At 33.7% G+C, this 18,744-nt stretch overlaps 2 protein-coding genes, 1 long non-coding RNA gene and 2 other non-coding genes across 11 annotated transcripts; 4 read left to right on the forward strand and 1 right to left on the reverse strand.

Moving 5' to 3' along the window:
* The first annotated feature begins 2,468 nt into the window (after nucleotides 1-2,468).
* PUR4 (purine biosynthesis 4) lies at nucleotides 2,469-7,401 on the forward strand. The gene is made up of 4 exons (XM_079005082.1): nucleotides 2,469-2,606; nucleotides 2,760-2,821; nucleotides 2,946-5,750; nucleotides 5,823-7,401. Exons 2-4 carry the CDS (start codon nucleotides 2,780-2,782, stop codon nucleotides 7,194-7,196), a joined length of 4,221 nt encoding a protein of 1,406 aa, XP_078861208.1. The 5' UTR covers nucleotides 2,469-2,606; nucleotides 2,760-2,779; the 3' UTR covers nucleotides 7,197-7,401.
* A 328-nt stretch (nucleotides 7,402-7,729) lies between these two features.
* Nucleotides 7,730-11,239, forward strand: LOC145057292 (monogalactosyldiacylglycerol synthase, chloroplastic-like). Of its 6 annotated transcripts, none has more exons than XM_079005084.1 (8): nucleotides 7,732-8,041; nucleotides 8,165-8,375; nucleotides 8,549-8,948; nucleotides 9,557-9,619; nucleotides 9,780-9,897; nucleotides 9,997-10,104; nucleotides 10,685-10,759; nucleotides 10,847-11,239. In XM_079005084.1, exons 6-8 carry the CDS (start codon nucleotides 10,063-10,065, stop codon nucleotides 10,988-10,990), a joined length of 261 nt encoding a protein of 86 aa, XP_078861210.1. In that variant the 5' UTR covers nucleotides 7,732-8,041; nucleotides 8,165-8,375; nucleotides 8,549-8,948; nucleotides 9,557-9,619; nucleotides 9,780-9,897; nucleotides 9,997-10,062; the 3' UTR covers nucleotides 10,991-11,239. The 6 variants fall into 6 exon arrangements, with proteins under 6 accessions (XP_078861213.1, XP_078861210.1, XP_078861209.1 ...); XM_079005083.1 differs by having other exon boundaries at nucleotides 8,549-8,944; XM_079005085.1 differs by having other exon boundaries at nucleotides 8,549-8,679.
* Nucleotides 11,240-13,690: 2,451 nt separating this feature from the next.
* Nucleotides 13,691-16,551, reverse strand: LOC145057294 (uncharacterized). 2 transcript variants are annotated; one of them, XR_013686034.1, is made up of 4 exons: nucleotides 15,989-16,551; nucleotides 15,521-15,617; nucleotides 14,130-14,605; nucleotides 13,691-13,843 (listed from the first exon to the last, which is right to left on the reverse strand). It is a non-coding gene; the product is annotated as an uncharacterized LOC145057294 (long non-coding RNA). The 2 variants fall into 2 exon arrangements; XR_013686035.1 differs by lacking the exon at nucleotides 13,691-13,843 and having other exon boundaries at nucleotides 14,084-14,605.
* LOC145060704 (U5 spliceosomal RNA) lies at nucleotides 14,450-14,568 on the forward strand. Its single transcript, XR_013686893.1, has one exon. It is a non-coding gene; the product is annotated as a U5 spliceosomal RNA (small nuclear RNA).
* Nucleotides 16,094-16,210, forward strand: LOC145060700 (U5 spliceosomal RNA). Its single transcript, XR_013686889.1, has one exon. It is a non-coding gene; the product is annotated as a U5 spliceosomal RNA (small nuclear RNA).
* Nucleotides 16,552-18,744: the final 2,193 nt, after the last annotated feature.

An 18,744-nucleotide genomic window follows, 5' to 3' on the forward strand; every position in this document is an offset into this window, starting at 1 on the left:
ATGTGTTGCTGTAAATAATTCTTGGCCTCTTTTCCAACTTGATGTTAATAATGCATTTTTATATGGTAACTTAGCTGAAGATGTTTACATGACTCTTCCTGAAGGGTATCACACAAAAAATGATATTAGAGTTTGTAAACTTATTAAGTCACTGTATGGATTAAAACAAGCTCCACGAAAGTGGAATGAGAAATTGTGCTCTTCTTTATCTGATTTTGGTTTTGTTCAAAGTTTAAGTGATTATTCGTTATTTGTTAGGAAAAAGGATAACACAGTGGTTGTTTTGCTGGTATATGTGGATGATATAATTTTGACAGGGAATAGCAATGTAGAAATTGAGAATGTTAAAATGTTTCTTAAATCTAAATTTAGAATAAAAGATTTAGGTTTGTTGAAATATTTTTTGGGAATAGAAGTATTACCCACTAACAATGGTATTTGTTTAAATCAAAGAAAATATTGTTTGGAGCTTTTACATGAATTTGGAATGTTAGGTTGCAAACCTGTTAAAACTCCTTTGGAAGTTAATTTTGTTTTTAACAGGTACAGTGATGATGATTCAGATTTAATAAGTAATATTACTGAATTTCAAAAATTAATAGGGAAGTTGATTTATCTAACAGTAACAAGACCAGATATTAGTTATGCTGTTCAACTGTTGAGTCAGTTTATGCATAAGCCGAGAAAATCACATCTAAATGTTGCTTTTAGGTTATTGAGATATTTAAAAGATTCTCCAGGAAAAGGTGTTGTTGTTTCTAAAAATGATAATTTAGATGTTGTTGGTTATGTTGATGCTGATTGGGCAAAATGCTTGACAACAAGAAGGTCAGTGTCTGGATATTTAGTATATTTGGGTGGTTCACTTGTTTCATGGAAAAGTAAGAAACAAAGTACAATATCTAGGTCTTCAACAGAGTCTGAGTATCGTGCTTTAGGTACTGTTACTTGTGAAGTGTTGTGGATTTTGAAAATTTTAAGTGATTTAGGTTATTCAAATTTAACTCCTGTTAAACTTTTTTGTGATAATGAATCTGCTATTAAATTAGCATTGAATCCTGTTTTTCATGAAAAAACAAAACACTTTGAGATAGATGTTCATTTTATTAGAGAAAAGATTGAAAATGGTATTTTAAAATTAGTGAAAATTGATTCTTCAAATCAAAATGCAGATATTTTGACAAAATCTTTAACTGGTTTTCAACATGAGTTTTTATCAAAAAGATTAGGTCTTTTAAATTTGTTTTCAATTCATAATGTTGCTAAATGATAAGTTTGAGAGGGGGTGTTGAAAGATATTATATATATATACAAACTTATCATTTATCATTAAGTATATAGTTGTTATTGTATATTTGGTATGTATTTGTGTTTGGTATTTGTATATGTTCAGTGTACAGGGTAAGAAAGCACGCGGGTTGTTAAACCCGGTTTGGGTTCATGGATAGTCCGTGAGTTAATATTGATCTGAGTATATATAGTGAAGGATGAGTGGTTGCAGCACATACGATAGATATTTTTCTTCATTTTTCTTCACAGTTCGTCTCTTTCTCTTGGTTCTCTCTAGATTAGGGTTTATACCACAAGAACCAGTTTATTTTGTTAGATCTAATGTGTATCTGAGAGATGAGTGTGATTGTAGTGAGATTTTCCTTTGTATTTGTTTGATGTAAACCAACTGTTTCATAGTGAATGAAATGTTGATGTTGGGAAAATCTTGAGTTTATACTTTCTTACAATATATTGATGCAAGAATAAAAATTAATAACTTTCATAAATAAAATTAATAAATTTATCTCGATGAAAGATGGTCCAGTTTTTGTTACTATACACGGTTATGCTCTTGTCACTGTATCCGAACTCAAGATTGTGAATCTACTAACCAACCTCGAATCCGAGATCATAACAAAATATTCAAATTACAAAATAGGCATCAAGATCAACGTTAACACAATATTTTTATTTGAGCTCCAATACTATCATACAAAATTTATTCTAAGTTTAAAAAATATTAGTTTCTAGAACCTAGACCAAATGTCCTTCGCTTGGACTCTTGAACATCTTACATCCTTATCATATTATATTCTCACCATCATTATGTTTGGTATCCTATTCTTTTTTGCTGCATATCTAAGCGGATTTTCCATCATTTTATTTTATTTTAAGACATGTATATATCAAAGTTTTTAGTTTTTTATCATACTTGTTTAGTTTTTTATCATACTTGTTTTCACATGTATGGCTTTTAGATGTCTCAAGCTGATCATTGATCTTAAGTTAGAAGCATAGGTTGGTCGTTTTCATCATACGCCTACAGATATATCTAAATGCAAAATTGTTATTTTTTTTAAGTATATGGAAATACATTTTCTTATAGAAATGCGACAAATAATGATTAATATATATATTTTTAATTATTTTCATCAAAGTTGAAACTTGCAAACCCTGGGGACTGGTAATTGATATTGGGAAGTAGATGAAGGACCAATTTGCAATCCACTTCAACCCTAAACCCTTGTTTTTATGTGTCTGTGGTTTAATTCTCACTTAACGCGACCTTGGCTTTCTGCTTCCTCCGATTTCCGAAACATTTGCCGACGCCACCGGTAAGCCGCTTTCGGTGTTCTTCATTCTTATTAGTTTAGTGTTTCTTTAATCTGCATGTATGTCATCTCTTTGATGTCGATCGTATTGGCGTGCTCCACAAATAAAAATAGCTCAGAAAGTTAATAAAAACTTAATCTTTTCTTTTTTTACAGTTCAAATCGTTCATGCAGTAATGGCTGCATCATTGGAGATTACAACATCTGAGTTCTTACAAGTATGTATTATGTTTCGCTTGCTATTGTATTGATTTTTTTTTTTTGAAATTTATTATTTGGGCTGATGGTAATCTGTATAAATTTGTATAATTTACTTATGTAATTTTATTTATATAATTTCAGGGCTCAAGAAATCGCAACTTTTTCTTGCCAAAACCTTTACCAAAGAGCAGAAGTTCCCATTTGCTCTTTGGTTTATCTAAACACAAAAGAAACAATTTGGTGAGAATATGCAACCAAGGTGTTCGACGAAATTCCTCTAAGAAAGTCAGGGCTGTTGCATCGGTAGATGTACAAGATTTGGGCAGTGTTGACAAGTTAGGAACCGAAAAAGTGATTCACTTCTTTAGAACTCCTCTAATTCAAGATACAGCAAACGAAGAGTTGCTGAAGTCGATTCAGACCAAGATCTCAAATCAAATTGTGGGTCTGAAAACAGAACAGTGTTTCAACATTGGGGTCGATGGGAGTTTGTCATCTGAGAAGCTTTCAGTACTTCAATGGCTTCTAAGAGAGACCTATGAGCCAGATAATTTAGGGAATGAAAGCTTTTTCTCAGAAGAGAAAAAAGAAGGGCTCAACAGTGTGGTAGTTGAAGTCGGACCAAGGCTGTCTTTCACTACTGCATGGTCTGCAAATGCTGTGTCTATATGCCAAGCTTGTGGACTTTCAGAAGTCAGTAGATTGGAAAGATCAAGGCGATATATTTTATATGTTAAAGCAGGAAGCGTTCTTCTAGACACTCAAATCGAAGAGTTTGCAGCAATGGTGCATGATAGAATGACTGAATGCGTGTATCCCAACAAACTCATTTCCTTCAAAACAAGTCTAGTTCCTGAAGAGGTTTATACTATTCCTGTTATGGAAAAGGGTAGAAAAGCATTGGAAGAGATAAACCAACAAATGGGGTTGGCTTTTGATGAACAAGATCTACAATACTACACTAAACTTTTCAAAGATGATATTAAACGGGACCCAACAAACGTTGAGCTTTTTGACATTGCACAATCAAACAGTGAACACAGTCGCCACTGGTTCTTCACTGGAAAGATTGTAGTAGATGGTCAACCCATGGATCGAACCCTAATGCAGATTGTAAAGAACACTTTAAAGGCGAATCCCAACAATTCTGTGATTGGATTCAAGGACAATTCAAGTGCAATCAAAGGGTTTTTAGCAAACCAATTGCGACCCACAAAACCAGGATCCACATCTCCATTAAACCTTTCTACACGCGATCTTGACATTCTGTTCACAGCCGAAACTCATAATTTCCCGTGTGCAGTTGCACCATACCCCGGTGCGGAAACCGGTGCAGGAGGGCGAATTAGGGATACACACGCAACAGGAAGAGGGTCGTTTGTTGTTGCATCCACAGCTGGCTATTGTGTTGGGAATTTAAACATTGAAGGTTCATATGCTCCATGGGAAGACACATCATTTGAATATCCATCCAACTTGGCTTCACCTCTACAGATTCTTATAGATGCCAGCAATGGAGCATCCGATTACGGGAACAAATTTGGGGAGCCTTTGATTCAAGGCTACACGAGAACCTTCGGAATGAGACTCCCGAGTGGGGAAAGGCGGGAATGGCTGAAGCCGATCATGTTCAGCGCCGGAATCGGACAAATCGATCACACCCACATCACAAAAGGCGAACCCGACATCGGAATGCTGGTTGTGAAAATCGGAGGGCCCGCTTACCGGATCGGAATGGGAGGTGGTGCAGCATCCAGCATGGTGAGTGGACAGAACGATGCTGAGCTGGACTTTAACGCGGTCCAGCGTGGCGATGCTGAGATGGCACAGAAACTTTACCGGGTTGTTCGCGCGTGTATCGAAATGGGTGAAGATAATCCGATTGTAAGCATACACGATCAAGGAGCAGGTGGGAATTGTAATGTAGTTAAAGAAATCATCTACCCAGAAGGTGGAACAATTGATATTAGAGCTGTTGTAGTTGGGGACCACACCATGTCTGTTTTGGAAATATGGGGAGCCGAATATCAAGAACAGGATGCGATTTTAGTAAACCCTAAAAGCCGTGAACTTTTGGAATCTTTATGTAAAAGGGAACGCGTGTCAATGGCTGTAATCGGGAGTATAAATGGCGAAGGGCATATTCGTCTAATCGACAGTCACGCGATTGAAAAAAGCAAGTCAAACGGTCTTCCACCGCCTTTGCCAGCTGTCGATCTCGAACTTGAAAAAGTCCTCGGAGACATGCCACAAAAGACGTTTGAATTCCACCGAGTGAAAGATTTACGAGAGCCTCTCGAAATAGCTCCCGGGATTACATTAATGGATTCTTTGAAACGCGTGTTACGCCTTCCATCAATCTGTTCGAAGCGATTCCTGACAACGAAAGTGGACCGGTGTGTAACGGGCCTCGTGGCCCAGCAGCAAACGGTGGGCCCCTTGCAGATCACGCTCGCTGACGTGGCGGTGATCGCGCAGACGTATACGGATTACACAGGTGGCGCGTGTGCGATTGGGGAGCAGCCGGTGAAAGGGTTGTTGGATGCGAAGGCAATGGCGCGTTTGGCGGTGGGTGAAGCACTTACGAATCTTGTTTGGGCGAAGATTACGGGGTTGAGTGATGTGAAGGCGAGTGGGAATTGGATGTATGCTGCTAAACTTGATGGGGAAGGAGCTGCAATGTATGATGCTGCTGTTGCTTTGGAGGAGGCTATGATTGAGCTTGGGATTGCTATTGATGGTGGGAAAGATAGTCTTTCAATGGCAGCTCATTCAAATGGTGAAGTCGTGAAAGCTCCTGGGAATCTTGTGATTAGTGCTTATGCTACGTGTCCTGATATTACAAAGACTGTGACTCCTGATTTGAAGCTTAAAGATGAAGGTGTTCTTGTTCATATTGATTTGGCAAAAGGGAAACGAAGGTTAGGTGGATCTGCCCTTGCTCAGGTACTTTTCTACTTTTCTGTTTTTCACTTTGGATTACAGGTTTTGACTTTTGACAATTTGACTAATGTGCAGGTGTTTGACCAAATTGGGGATGAATGTCCTGATCTTGATGATGTTCCTTACCTGAAAACCGTGTTTGAGGTTGTTCAAGAGCTTATCTCCGGCGATCTGATCTCCTCTGGTCATGATGTCAGTGATGGTGGCCTTATCATCACCGCCTTGGAGATGGCTTTCGCCGGAAACTGTGGCGTTCAGATCAATCTAAATTCGAATGGAAAAAGCATCTTTGAAACCCTATTCTCAGAAGAACTCGGTCTCATTCTCGAAATCAGCAAATCAAATCTTGATAAAGTCACAAAAATTCTCCAAAACCATGGCGTTAATGGAGAGATCATAGGAGAAGTAACTTCCGATCCAAAAATTGGGTTGAAAATCGATGGGTTGACCCATTTGGATGAAAAAACCGCGGACCTTCGTGACATTTGGGAAGAAACGAGCTTCCACCTCGAAAAATACCAAAGACTAGCCGCTTCGGTGGCGGCGGAAAAGGACGGGTTAAAACACCGCCACGAACCCGCATGGCGGCTGTCGTTTACTCCGGCGAACACCGATCAGAAATACATGACCGCGGTGGTGAAACCGAAAGTGGCGGTGATTCGGGAGGAGGGCAGCAACGGTGACCGGGAAATGTCCGCCGCGTTCTTCGCTTCCGGGTTCGAACCGTGGGATGTGACAATGTCGGATCTTTTAAACGGGTCGATTTCATTGGATGATTTTAAAGGGATTGTTTTCGTGGGCGGGTTTAGTTACGCGGATGTTCTGGATTCCGCTAAAGGGTGGGCCGGGTCGATCCGGTTCAACCCGTCTGTTTTGAAACAGTTTCGGGATTTTTACAATCGGAAAGATACTTTTAGCCTTGGGGTATGCAACGGGTGCCAGCTCATGGCTTTGTTGGGGTGGGTCCCAGGACCCGGGGTGGCGACGGGCGACCCGGTGCAACCGCGGTTCGTGCATAACGAGTCGGGTCGGTTCGAGTGTCGGTTTGCGAGTGTGACGATTAAGGAGTCTCCGGCGATCATGTTGAAGGGGATGGCGGGGAGTACGGTGGGGGTATGGGCGGCTCATGGTGAAGGGAAGGCGTATTTTCCGGAGAAGGGTGTTTTTGACCGGATTTTGGAGGCGGATTTGGCTCCGGTGAGGTATTGTGATGATGATGGGGAGGTGACGGAGGAGTATCCGTTTAATTTGAATGGGTCTCCGGTGGGTGTGGCGGCGATTTGTTCGCCGGATGGGCGGCACTTGGCGATGATGCCACATCCCGAGCGGTGTTTTCTGATGTGGCAGTTCCCATGGTATCCCAAGGAGTGGGATGTGGAGAAGAAAGGACCGAGTCCGTGGTTGAAGATGTTCCAGAATGCTAGAGAATGGTGTTCTCGAGAGGAGTAAATTTGTATTTTTTTTTTTTTTTTTTTTTAAGTTTATTTTGAGTATGTTTCTTTTTTGTTTGTTGAGAATGATGCAAAATGGTGTTGTTTGCTTTGAACATATGCTGTTTAAGATCTCAGGTTTCAGAGTTTTATGTTCTGTTGGTATTTTTGTAACGTGCTATTTTAGTTGTTAAATAAGCACGGCTTATTTTGCCTTGTCATCATTTTTGTGCCATGTAGGCAATAATGTTTGCTTGATTTTAGATATAAGAAGCACATAATATTATACTGTATATTAAAATTCTCCATCCTTAACTAAGTAAATTTGCTAAGGATGGAGCAAAACTGATCCTTCTTTATATATACATTTGGTAAAATAGGTCCTGTGCTTTTTTGGGCAAAATCGGCCCTTCCTTTATGATTATCTGTTCTTTTTCAGCCTATTTTTGTGTGGGGCATTTTTTGCCATTTTTCCTATTCTTTATGGTCAGCTGTTGACACGTGTTTCTTTACGGTTATGTCCACCGTTTTTTTCCCCCAATCACCTTTGGATTGCTGTCCACGCCTAATTTCACCTTTCCACTGCTCAAATAATCTACCTTCCATCACCGGCTCCATTCGATGCTTCTCGATTCTTTAGAGAACCACCCCACCTCGAATTTCCTTCTCACCGGTCTTTGCTTTTGTCACCGGCGGTTTCCTCTGACATCTGCGTAGCTCGACTGTTGTTTTTATCCCTAACTTCACCAGTGGTCTCTCTATCCGAAAGCATTGAAGAAGCGCTAATGGATTCACCCCACCTCTTTTTCCACAGTTCATCAATCTCTTCCATCTACTGTAAGGTCTTCTAAATTCATTGAAGCGGTATGATTTTCTTTCTATTTTAGTTTGATTTAGCATCCTTCTTCACCATATGACGACCGTTGGATAATCAACTTACTCGATTCTTCTTCTCTCATCTCTATTTCCTTTTCAACGTTATTGCAGCCTATCCTTTACATTCGACAGCTTCTCTCTTTTCTTCTTCATTTGGATTTCATCGGCCATCCATAGGGAAACATCTACTGCGACGTATTCGAAGCCGGCTGATCATCGACTCCATTCCCACCTATTCGTCATGAATCCGCTTCCATGGTCGGTGCCTCAACGCTCTTCTACCACAGATTCCATCGTCGCACACAACAAATTGTAGAATCCGGTTCGATTCTATAAGCCCTACATCCAAAAATGGTCCCCGTTCCTCGCATTACCGTTTTCTCAAAATTAGGGCTTTCGTTTTAGTTTCTTTAGCAACTCTTTCATCTTGATCCCAAAATCTACTCTCTCTCATCTCTGATATCATTAAAATGAGATACGTGTTTCTTATTTCAGTGATAAAAAGATTGAAGGAGATGAAGGTTTGTGTTTAAGAAGCTAATTGATTGCTGAAAGAGTAGATTCCAAGGCTACTAACGAAGAATCTGAACAAATTGACAAAAAGATTTGCCTTTTTCATACTCATTGTATATTTGAATCTGTTTTCTTATAGTCAAATATGTTAGTGTGTATGTGTGTGTTTCAATAGTGAGTTTTTGATTGCTAATTCTTTATTAGATTCTCAAACATCACCATTTTGACTATGTTCTTTGTTTTTTAAAGCTAGCCGAGATCAATTATTCTTTTACTCTTATCTCTTGAATTTTTGTGTTCTTTGTGATTAAGCAAGTTTCACTTATGATTTGTATAATTGAAAGACTCCTGCAGCTGAATAAGGGAGGGAAGGAGACCGTATGTAAAAAACTCATACCTAATTTACATCATTATTGTTTTTTTTCTTTGTTCTTATGTTCTGCTAAGAGTTCATATTACAGCTAATTTTATTATTTGATTTACATATTTATGTACTTATTTTTAAATGTTTGAATTGAAAGGATGAAGTTGAAATATGGTTGGATAAAATAATCGTTGGTTTATGATAAAAGATTTTCCCCTGTTTTTAAACTATCATATAACCTTTTTTGTTTTAATATTCCTTTTTATCACAAACAGTAATGTCTAAGTATTTTTTTTTTTAAATTGGTAAAATAGTGATGCATGTGTGTCTTTAATGAGAAAAACTTAGCAGACTTATTCTATAAATTATAGAATTGCACTTTGATGAGTTTTTTTTATTGTTATCATGGCTTTGTTGGAGTAAAAGAGTTGATCTTGACAGATATGAGAATTTTTTTTTGGAGTGATGGTAACATATAGACTAGAAGCTTCCTTCTAAAAGATGTTGAAGGGTTAGAATGGGAAAAAATAGTTGTTAGTTGTTTTTATTTTGAACATTATTTTTATGGTTTATTATAATTTTTTATTTTTATTGATGATTAATTATGCTACTGGATGTATTTTCAGTATGGATTGAAATTAGAATTGTTGAGTATGGCTTCCACCTCATGAATTTGGTTGTAAATCGAGGTAACATTTTAATGGATCTATTGAAACCCATTTTATTTGAGTATTACTAGCCATTAACATATATTTCACTTTTTATTTTCCAATGCATGCTATGGTTTCTGGATTTGATATGTAATTGTTCAATTTGCATCCCAACTTGACTATCAATTATTCTTATTAGGTTTACATCTGGATGCTGTTGGAACAACTGTATGTGTTTCTGGGACTCATATCCATGCATTGAATTGCAAAATCATGGTTCGGGTATGCTGAAATGACTTGCAAAACCAAGGTTTAAGGTAATGATCTATTCAATTATTCTTATTTGGTTTGATTTTGTGGAATGTTTAAAAATTGTTTCGTTCATTATAAATTAAATTTATTTTATAAATAATCAGATTTTAGAAGATACATGCATGTTTTAAAGCCATTGGTTAAAAGAGGTGAAGGGGTTTGTCACTAAGATGGAAGAATGCATGGGTGCTTGTGATTGTATTATAACAAAGGTATACTGCTTCCTTCTATTCACCTCCAAATTTTGAATTTTTTGACATAGATTTTTGGGTTAAATGTGTATTTATGCAAAAAAGCGTTTTTTATATAATATGTAATATGTTTAATCTCAAAAAAGCCTTCTACTTTGTATTTTTTTTTTTCCAAAAAACCCTCATCCTTCTAAATGCTTCAAAATAAACCCTCGACTTTTTTAGTTTTTCTTGAAAAAACTTCTCACAATTTATAATTTTTTTTGACAAAAAATGACTAAAAGGGCCAGCTCGGAAAAAATGAAAAAATTTAAGGTCTTTTTCAGGAGAAAAATAAATTCGAGGTTTAGTCTGGAAAAATCACAAAATATTACTTTTTTTTAGATTAACCCTATTTTTTATACAAAATATGAAACATTGTTTTATATACCGGTAAAAAAGTGAAATATCATAAATAAGCATTTAACTGTTAGTCAAATCAATTGTCTATGCACAAATAAGATAATTCTTTCCAATTTCAAACTTATAATATTACTTTTTTGACACTTAAAAATTCAAAAGTCAACGTTGACTTTTCCATTGACCTTTTTATTTCTCATAGGCTGGTCGAGGCACAATTATAGAAGCCATGATCCCAGATCTCACCGTCATTCTAAACGATTACATTGTTGACCAGGTAATTTTGTTATTAAAGTTGATTTCAGAATGCAAGGGTAAAATGGCCATTTTTGTCTCAACACCTTAGAAATCTGATATTGTACAGGAAGTTGAAAATGTACCCTATGTAGTGGAAAATGGATGTGGGAAATTTTCAAAGTCACCAAAGGAGATTGCAGAAATTGTTGGTCAATGGTTTGGACCTAAAGCACATGAACACAAGACTATGATAGTGATTGATCTGAATTAAACTATCACAGATCAATGACAAACATCAAATATTAAAACACAGCATAAATTCAATCTGGGTACATATTTGTTTGTTTCTGAGAATTTTTTTTAAGAAGGCTCAAAAACGATAGAAGAACAAGGATAAGATGAGCAATATGCCCACAGTGTGTAAATGAGGCTAATTTTCGGTGTCATTTTCGTGTTATACTCTGCTTTTTTCTTTGTTTTCAAATGATTCCTTATTTAATCATGATACTTAAATTCTGAATATGTTTTTGTTTATCTGTGTAGCTTTAAGAATCCAACATATGTCTTTTAAAAAAAGAATAGATCTCAGTTTCTTTCTACTTTATTTCATTTTTAGCCATCATACGTTCATAGTCAACCAACTATAGCATCATACTTCCATGACGAACGACTGATAAACAATGACAACATCTTTAACATAATGTCTTTCGTCGGTTTTGTTTGACATTAGCGGCGAATCCAACCCCTGCGAAGCGGGGTTTCCTATCTAGTTTATATAAACTTAAGTCAAAACTATAATAGTAACTTTTCATCTAGAAATCAATATAAATGTCAATTTTGACAAAAATAACAATTTTTTCTGTTTTGGTAAAACGACCACATTGTGTGTTTCACATACCCTTTTAAAAAAAAAAAACACTTGCTGTATTTTTTTTTTTTAAGGATTCATTATAAAATGTTATCTTAGACCAATCAAAATTTGAACGTGACTATATATCTTATTCTAGTTATCTAATATCTAGTATTCGCTTTTGAAACATATATCTGAAACACTCCCTAAAAAACAAAACAAAAACAAATCAGGTTGATAAAACCAAAAGCTTTGAAGGATTTGGTCAAGAAGTACAAGAAATCATATCATACATACTTATAAAACTATCCTTTTTTTTTGAATCTCATGCATTTGAAACCTTCATTCTTTTTTTTTTCACCACATTCATTTGAAACTCCCATGACTTTTTAATTTCTTTATAATAATAATTATAATTTGGTAGTTAGATTAAATAAATATCAAATCTAAAGTGTATTTATATATAAACTAAATTTCAATATTAAAATAATATATTTAGATCTACTTATAAAATTATGTTTTTTTAACTTTTAACATATTATACTTAATTTATTAGTTTTAATATATTGTTGGATGTAAACCATTATAATTTTAAAGGGATAATTTTTGAACAATTTGTATAAAATACTTAAATTATTAATTAAAATATAACATTATAGGCTCAACTTAAATATAAATTTTATTTAACTTAAACAGCCCAAAGATTATTTTATAAATAGTTAAAAGTGATAAATTGTAGTGTCTTTCTAATAATTATTGTAAGTTGGTTAATAAGGTTAAATAAATATCAAACCTAAAGTGTAATAATAAATAGAATAAATTTCAATTTTAAAATAATATCTTTATTTCTATTTATAAAGTTATGTCTTTAAATTTTAACATATTATACTTAATTTATTAGATTTAAAATGTTGTTGCATGTAAACCATTATCAGTTTAAAGCTACAATTTTTGAATAGTTTGGACAAAATACTTAAATTGTTAATTTAAATATAACATTACAGTGTCAACTTAAATATAAATTTTAGTTCTACTAAAAAAACCAAATAATATTTTGTAAATAGTTAAAAGTGATAAATTATAGTGATAAACGCAAAAAACTAAATTGTAATATCAGTTTAACTAAAATATTTCCTAAATATATTTATATAATCGTTAAAAATTTTCAAATATGTAGCTTAAAATAACTTATAATAACAATAGTTAAAAATAACTCTATATAAATGATTATATTATTACATTTAAAATAAAAAAATAATGTTTGATGTTTTAAATAATTATAACGATAGAAATTAAAACATTAAGCAAATATATTTTAAAAAATTAGTTAAAAATAACAACTATAAATAATATTAAACTATATATAATATTTAATTTTATTGATATATAACTCGCGAGCAGAAGTCATTCAAACGATTGAGATTATTACGTTATAATAGATTTATATATTATCATATAATTCAAAATAGTCAATATATTATATCAATTTAATATACGAATTATTATATCAAATTTAACAACAATGTTAGTGTTATATTTTAAAAAATATATATTTGTAAAGACTTCAATTATATAGGTGTTTCTGCGCATTACAATATCAATTCAAATATAAATTTCAGTTCCATTTAAAAAAAACTAAAGAATATTCTGTAAATAGTTAAAAGTGATAAATTATAGTGATAAAAGCAAAAACAAAATTGTAATTTCAACTTAACTAAAATATTTTTTAAATATATTTTTATAATCGTTAAAAGTTTCCAAATAAGTAGCTTAACATAACTTATAATAACAATAGTTAAAAAAACTCTATATAAATGATTATATTATTAGCTTTAAAATAAAAAAACAATGTTTAATGTTTTAAATAGTTATAATGATAGAAATTAAAACATTAAGCAAATAAATTTTAAAAAATTAATTAACAATAAAAATAACTATAAATAACATCAAATCATATATTATATTTAATTTTATTCATGTGTAACTCGCGGATAGAAGTCATTAAAACGATTGAGATTATGAAGTTATAATAAATATAGAAGTCATTAAAACGATTGAGATTATGAAGTTATAATAAATGTATGTGTTATCATATAATTCAAAATACTCAATATATTATATCAATTTAGTATATACAAATTATTATATCAAATTTAACAACAACGTTATTGTTATATACAAAAAATCATATATTTGTAAAGACTTCAACTATATAAGTGTTTCTGCACAACGCGTGGTCATTCGCCTAGTGCAGTAATAATCTTCCCAGAAAACCTGAAAGTTTGACTATTTTAGTTTTGTGATCAGAAACAATACCAAAGAAACCAAATGGATTTTGGTACTTTATTTATCTTCATAATTAATTGTCCTGCCATAAAATTAAGTTCTTTACTTTTTGAGCTTATAATGGGGGATGCATAGGTGCTAAACCAAAATCGATTAAGCTTCACAGAAAAAAAGTTAAGAGTTGGGACTTAAAACTTTTTTACATTTTTAAATATAAAAAAATCAATATTAAATTAGTTAAATCTTAATTAAGAAATATAAAAGTGTATATAACCTTGTAAAATTGAGCCAACCATTAGTGCTTGGGGAGCTCAAAAACACATTTTTGTGCCCAAGCAACTCACTACTGTATGAATTGATAAGTATCTAACCTCCTTGATTCACATTTTTATCAATACACTAACTTGAGAAGTAGAAGAAAGGAACTCATGTTGTTCGAGATAAAGTAAAAAAAGGTGTTACTGATCATCTGGAAGTAGGGTTTGAAAGAGAGGGATGCAGGTTTAAGGGTCATCCCACATCGGCTGCTGGAATGAGAGAGAAGGTGTGAGAGTGGTTACTTAAAGCAAGCAGCTGAAACAAGGAAAGACACGCAGCCATGTGGTAAGCACAAAGCGAACTATTCTTTCGCCTTTTACTAAAGAATACCGTGTGCTTGCCATACTCAGTGGCATACGCCTATTTTTGGAGAGTCCCTTCCTTCATTGGTGGGCTCCAACCAATTTTCAGTGTTCAAATCTTCAATAGTTCCTGTGTAACAATCATAAGTCAGGAGTATAAAAGTTTTGCAGCTAACTAAAAAGCCTATAAAGTTGTTGAAAACACAAGAAATGAATCAATATAGAAAAAACCTGTACTTAGGCAGTAGAGTTCAAGATCAACAACAAATTTTCATCTCTTTTATTACTTTATTAATCTTGATAATATTGATTTTTCTGCCATAAAATTTCTTGACTTTTTGAGCTTCTAATGAGGTGATACATAGCTAAACGGTTAAAACCCAAATCAAGAGGGTGTTTGGGAAAACTTTTTAAATGACTTTTGTCTTTTAACTTTTCTAAAAAGATATAAAGATGTTTGGATGATGCAAAAGTTCTTTTCAAAATAACTTTTTATAAAGAAGAAAAATGGTGAGTTTCAAAAGTCAAGAAAGTGTGATTTTTTGTAACTTTTGGACTTTTAAAGCTAAATCACACTCATAAGTCAAAAAATACTACCCAAACACTTTTTAAAACCCACTTTTGGCTTTTGTTTCCTCAAAAGAACTTTTATAGAAAGAACTTTTACAAAAAGATCTTTTAGGCTTAAAAAGTTTTCCCAAACACCCCCCAAGTAAGCTTCTTTTGCCAAACCAAAAATTGACCTGGTCAATAGTTTCTTAGGTAAACCAAACATCGCCTGAATAAAATTCATACAAAAAAGTTAAGAGTTAGGACTTATACATTCTTTATACGTTTAAGTATACTAGTGTATATAAACCTTGTTTATATTTCTAATATAATTGTATATAAGTTAGTAGAACTTAGGAAAACATTAGTGTTTCCAGACCTCAAAACTCATTTTGTGCCCAAGCAACTCACTAATGTATCAACTGATAATTATCAAACCTCCTTGATTTAATTTACGATATGAAAATGTACAATTTACCAATACATTAATACTTACCAAGTACAAGAAAGGAACTCATGTTGGTTGAAATAAACGTCAAAAAGATCACGAATCATCTTGTTTTGAATAGTATGAAATGCTGAAATCTGAAAACCTGTTTGAAAACCATTCTAATCCTTGATAAGCGAGTTGAATAAAAGGACTTAGTTTAAGTCATTATCCATTCTCACAATCCCTTTGTCCAAAAGTAAAACGAACTTTTACCTATTTATCCATTTCATTTACCAAAATATGAAATTCTAACTTCCTAAGATTGCTGTTTTTCTTCACGAAAATGTTCTTTTTTTGGTCTACTAAAAATAATCTTTCACGAAATATCTAATTCCAGTTATAATATCTAGTAATTTCTATCAAAACCCATATCCATGAACAGTGAACACCTCATAAAAAACAGATCAAAAACCAAATGGAAGTAAGTGAAGGGGAAAAAGAAGAGAAATGTGGGAGAAGAGTTTGAAACATTACAGAGGGATGCAAGTATGGGGCTCATCCCACATCGGCTACTTGAACGAAACAGAAGGTATCAAACTCATTACATAAACCAAGCAGCTGGGAACTAAGACGACAAGCAGCTACGCAGTGAACACAAAGCGAACTATTCTTTCGCCTTTTACTAAAGAATACCGTGTGTTCGCTGCATTAAGTGGCATACGCCTATTTTTGGAGAGTCCCTTTCAATTAGGGCTCCAACCAATTTCAGAGTTCAACTTTCCAATTGTCCACATTGAAAAAAGCCTAATTGTACTCAACCCCTAGAAGTTGAGTATATAAACGAGTTTGACATAGCATCAGGAAAACTAACCTGGTTTAAGTATGAGATTGAGATTTGTCTAAATCTAAGAAATTGGTGTTTGTTTGATGAAAAGTCAACTTCTCCACATGCGCCTGACCCGAGAATATTAACTGAAGTTGCGTGTTTTAGATCGATTTTTATACATAATCATCGTCTTCTTTTCTCTCGGTATGTTGGGGTTTTCAATGTACAGTTAGATATTTTTTTTACTTTTGTTTTCTTCCTGTTGGAGATATTGTCTTCGTCATATTAAAACTCAATGTTTAGATTAGGGCTCTTGTATTCGACTGTAAATCAATAAAAGTGAAAGAGTTTTAATTTTTCTACAATTTGCTTGAAACATGTAGTCAATTATATGATATAAGTTGAAAGAATTCATGACAGAAAATATTAAACTTACTACAATTATTTACAAGAACCATCCCTTAAAGAGATTAACCAAACACCACCGTGTTTCACATACCCTTATCAAAATGTAAAATAAACTTACTACAATTATTTACATATTTATTTTTATAAAATGAAACTCTAACTTAATAAAACTCATTTTTTTCTTCCACAAAAGGTTCTTTCCGAACAAATAGAATTTATCCGTCACTAAAGATATCATTCTAGTTATCAAATATCTAGTATTTACTTTCAAACCTCACTTCCTAAAAACAAAATCAAAGTAAAAGAAAGGGAATAAGAAGAGAGAAAGAGGGGGTGAAAGATTTGCATATATCTAATAAGGAGGAATGATGTTGCAGTTTAAAGGGTAACAACTTGTATGAGAAGAAATAAAGAGAAAGAAACCATAATTCTCATTAGTGCAATACTGATTACAAAGATGCTTATATACATGTTTACAATACGCTAACAACCTCTAACTAACTAATTGGTCTTAACAATCTTAACTAATTAGAGTGTTAAATTACATTAATACCCCCGGTATCCCCCCTCAAGATGACCGTGAAAAAATAGATTTCAAGGCCATCTTGGACATTAAAAGGCAACAGTTTAGCAGGTGTTAGTGGTTCGGTGAAAATGAGTTCTTATTGGAAGAAGTTTGATGGTTTGATCAATGATTTTGTCCCAAATGAAGTGACAATCAATCTCCATGTGTTTTGATCTTTCATGGAAAGTAGGATTGGATGTTAATTGGATGGTAGGTTGATTATCACAGAAGATGAGGTTTGGTTCATTTTGCGTTACACCAAAATCACTTAACAAGCGTCTTAACCACATAAGCGCACAGGTGACAGCAACAATGGCTCTATATTATGCTTCTGTAGATGATTGAGCTACAGTATTTTGCTTCTTATATCGCCAAGAAATGAGAGAATCTCCAATAAAAACACAAAATCCTGTAACAGATCTTCTTGTGGCCTTGCATCCTGCCCAATCAGCATCACTAAAAGCTCTTAATTGGAGAGAATTAGTTGCTGAAAGAAATAACCTTTGTCCTGGATTAGATTTTAAGTATCTAAGAAGATGTGTTGCAACATGCATATGATGAGTTTTGGGTTTGTTGAGATATTGACTCAAACGGTGAACAACATAAATAATATCAGGCCTTGTGGTGGTCAAATACAACAATCGACCAATAAGTCTTCTGTATTGAAACTCATATTGTAAAAATTCTCCTTCAAAATTTGATAATTTGTATTTGGGATCCATAGGTTGATGTGTTGGCTTTGTTGCTAAAAGTCTCATATCTTCAAGAAGCTTTAGAGTATATTGCCTTTGTGAAATAAAAATTCCAGTTTTTTATCTAGCAATCTCAAGACCTAAAAAATGTCTCAAATTTCCCAAGTCTTTTAATTTGAAACGAGCACTTAAAGCTTTTTTAACCAACTGTATTTCGGATGTTGATGCTCCTGTGATGACCAGGGCCGGCTCAACCAATTTGGAGGCTCTAAGCGAACCAAAAAATTGGGGCCCTTTGACATTACTAAAATAACTTATAATACATCCACACTGAATTATGTCCTTGAATTTGTAGAAACTAAACAAACAATAAGCTAATGAACCTAATGACGCTAATATCATCTTCATAAAGTAAATAAATACATGTATCTCCTGCTTGAAATAATTTTATCATCATCTATGACACAGAATACCCCAATAATTACACAAACATGATCCTTAAAGCGGCTGCAATTCTTGTAAATGCAACAGAACATTAAGTGTTCAAACACACAAATTATGGCAAACAATCAGTTGCTTTTATTCGAACAGCAGTATGCTCTCAGTCTCTCAGTATAAGAAAGTTTACAAGACTACAATACAATTAATATCATATGACATGAAAACAAGTTAACAAGATTAGAAGAAGAACAGATGGATCATGGAACTTGGAAGAAGTCGTTTATTACCGTTTATGGAGATTGGAGAAGGCAGGCTTCAATGGAGAAGGAAGAAACCGTATGCAGTGCAGCAGTGGAGA

This window comes from Lactuca serriola, chromosome 6 (assembly GCF_051521515.1).
Source record: "Lactuca serriola cultivar US96UC23 chromosome 6, Lser_US96UC23_V15, whole genome shotgun sequence".
Taxonomy (NCBI): Eukaryota; Viridiplantae; Streptophyta; class Magnoliopsida; order Asterales; family Asteraceae; genus Lactuca; species Lactuca serriola.

Bases quoted from the DNA above. Each gene is read 5' to 3' on its own strand.
- LOC145057292 (XM_079005087.1), top strand. From the start codon at position 10,063: ATGGAAGAATGCATGGGTGCTTGTGATTGTATTATAACAAAG. The intron at 10,105-10,684 runs GTATACTGCTTC...TATTTCTCATAG, and splicing joins GTGATTGTATTATAACAAAG to GCTGGTCGAGGCACAATTAT. The intron at 10,760-10,846 runs GTAATTTTGTTA...GATATTGTACAG, and splicing joins ACGATTACATTGTTGACCAG to GAAGTTGAAAATGTACCCTA.
- PUR4 (XM_079005082.1), top strand. From the start codon at position 2,780: ATGGCTGCATCATTGGAGATTACAACATCTGAGTTCTTACAA. The intron at 2,822-2,945 runs GTATGTATTATG...ATATAATTTCAG, and splicing joins CAACATCTGAGTTCTTACAA to GGCTCAAGAAATCGCAACTT. The intron at 5,751-5,822 runs GTACTTTTCTAC...ACTAATGTGCAG, and splicing joins GTGGATCTGCCCTTGCTCAG to GTGTTTGACCAAATTGGGGA.